This window comes from Medicago sativa, chromosome 8, assembly GCF_051527215.1.
Source record: "Medicago sativa cultivar Bolivia chromosome 8, Bolivia_mono, whole genome shotgun sequence".
Taxonomy (NCBI): domain Eukaryota; kingdom Viridiplantae; phylum Streptophyta; class Magnoliopsida; order Fabales; family Fabaceae; genus Medicago; species Medicago sativa.
Genome location: NC_140756.1, coordinates 41,806,884 through 41,809,090, shown reverse-complemented (window position 1 = coordinate 41,809,090; position 2,207 = coordinate 41,806,884). Strand labels below are relative to the sequence as shown.

Sequence of the window (2,207 nt, the reverse complement as noted above, 5' to 3'; positions counted from 1 at the left end):
GGTACATCTTGGTAGCTCCAGGATGGATTGAGAAACTACTCTTATGAGCTTCTTCCAAGATCAATCTCCTAAGCTCCTGGTCTCTTGGAACACATAACCTTCCATCAAACAAAATTGCTCCATCCGAAGCCATCGAAAATTCTGGGTATCCACTTCTTTTCTGAAGTTCTGAGTCAACACTTTGAGCTAGTATGATCTTTGATCGCAAATCACATGAAACTTCCAATCTGTGCAACCAAATACCATCATCATCCTCTGTGACTTCAAGGTTAATATCCTGAACCTTTTCATACATATTACAAGTATGCATCATAACTTCAGCTTGAGCTAAGACCCTGCTGCTCAAGGCATCGGCTACTACGTTGGCCTTTCCTGGATGATATTTCACGTCAAAGTCGAAGTCTTTTAGATACTCCATCCAACGTCGTTGCCTCATATTCAAATCCCTTTGATCAAATAAGTACTTCAGGCTCTTGTGATCACTAAACAATTCAAATTGTGCTCCATACAAATGATGCCTCCATATCTTCAACATGAAAACTATGGCTGCCAACTCCAAGTCACGAGTGGGATAGTTTTCTTCATGCGTTTTAAGTTGTCTAGAAGCATAAGCTATCACATTCTTCTCTTGCATAAGTACACCACCAAGTCCTTTTTGATGACGCATCACAAAACACAATGTATTTCTTTTCCGGGTCTGGTATGGTCAAGACTGGAGCTTGAGTTAGCTTCTTCTTCAAAGTCCTGAAGCTTTTCTCACATTATTCATCCCACACAAAAGGCATGTCCTTTCTTGTGAGTTGGGTTAAGGGTAGAGCAATTTGGGAAAACTTCATGATGAACTGTCGGTAATAACCGGCTAATCCCAAAAAGCTTCGAACTTCCCAAACATTTTTCGGCCTTGTCCAATTCTGAACAGCATCAACTTTCGATTGATCAACTGCCACACCTCCCTGAGAAATGACATGTCCCAAAAACTTGACTTCCGTCAGCCAAAACTCACATTTGCTGAACTTGGCATACAATTGTTTTTCCCGAAGAATATCCAACAATATCTGTAGATGCTGAGCATGCTCTTGCGGATTCTTAGAATAAACCAAAATGTCATCAATGAAGATAATGACAAATTGGTCAAGATACGGTTGGAAAATCTGATTCATATAATCCATGAAAACCGCTGGAGCATTAGTTACACCAAAAGGCATGACCAAAAATTCATAGTGTCTGTAACGTGTTCTGAAAGCCGTTTTGGACAAATCCGAAGATTTAATACGAATCTGATGGTATCCTGACCTGAGATTAATTTTCGAGAACACCGATGCCCCCTTAAGTTGATCAAGTAAATCGTCAATTCTTGGCAAATGATACTTATTCTTGATGGTCACCTTATTGAGCTGAGGGTAATCAATACACAGCCGCATGCTGCCATCTTTCTTCTTGACTAACAGAACCTGTGCACCCCAAGGAGACACACTAGGCCTGATGAAATGCTTCTAAATAAGTTCCTCCAATTGGGTCTTCAATTCCTTGAGTTCCAACGGAGACATTCTGTAAGGTGCTACTGGCACAGGTTCAGCTCCCGGAATCAAATCGATAGAAAATTCAATTTTTCTTTCCGGTGGCAAGCTTGTGATATCGGCCGGAAATACATCAAGATACTCACTAATAATAGGAATATCACTTGGACTCAAATCTGACTCTGAAGTCACCGTGAGCATAACATAAAAACCCTTATCCTGAGCACAAATAAAATGAACCATCTGGTACGTGTGCTTAAGTAGTTCCGACAAGGCCACTCCTTCCACCGTATTATTAGTTGGCATGTAAATACTCTTCTTTGCACACCCTATGTACACATGGTTTGATGACAACCAGTCCATGCCTAGTATCACATCAAGTTGCTTCATCGGAAGACACACTAAATCTATGTAGTATGTCTTGCTAGATACGGTGATCGGACAATTTTCACAGACATAGTTCGCTAAAATACTTCCGTCGGTGGCCGTTGTTACCATCATAGGGGGATTTAATAAAGAAACAGACAACTGAAGAGCTTCAACACATTGATAAGAAATGAAAGAACATGATGCACCACAATCGAATAAAACTCTAATAGAATTTTGACCAAGAAAACACATACCGCCAATCAAATCTTCATTAGCCTGTGCTTTCTTTCCATCAAGCGAATACACTCTTCCTTTACTCAT

General features: G+C 40.4%; 1 protein-coding gene across 1 annotated transcript; it reads right to left on the bottom strand.

The window, feature by feature from the left end:
• Positions 1 to 1,493: 1,493 nt before the first annotated feature.
• Positions 1,494 to 2,207, bottom strand: LOC146899217 (uncharacterized). Its single transcript, XM_085736721.1, has one exon. It carries the CDS (start codon positions 2,205 to 2,207, stop codon positions 1,494 to 1,496), a length of 714 nt encoding a protein of 237 aa, XP_085592847.1.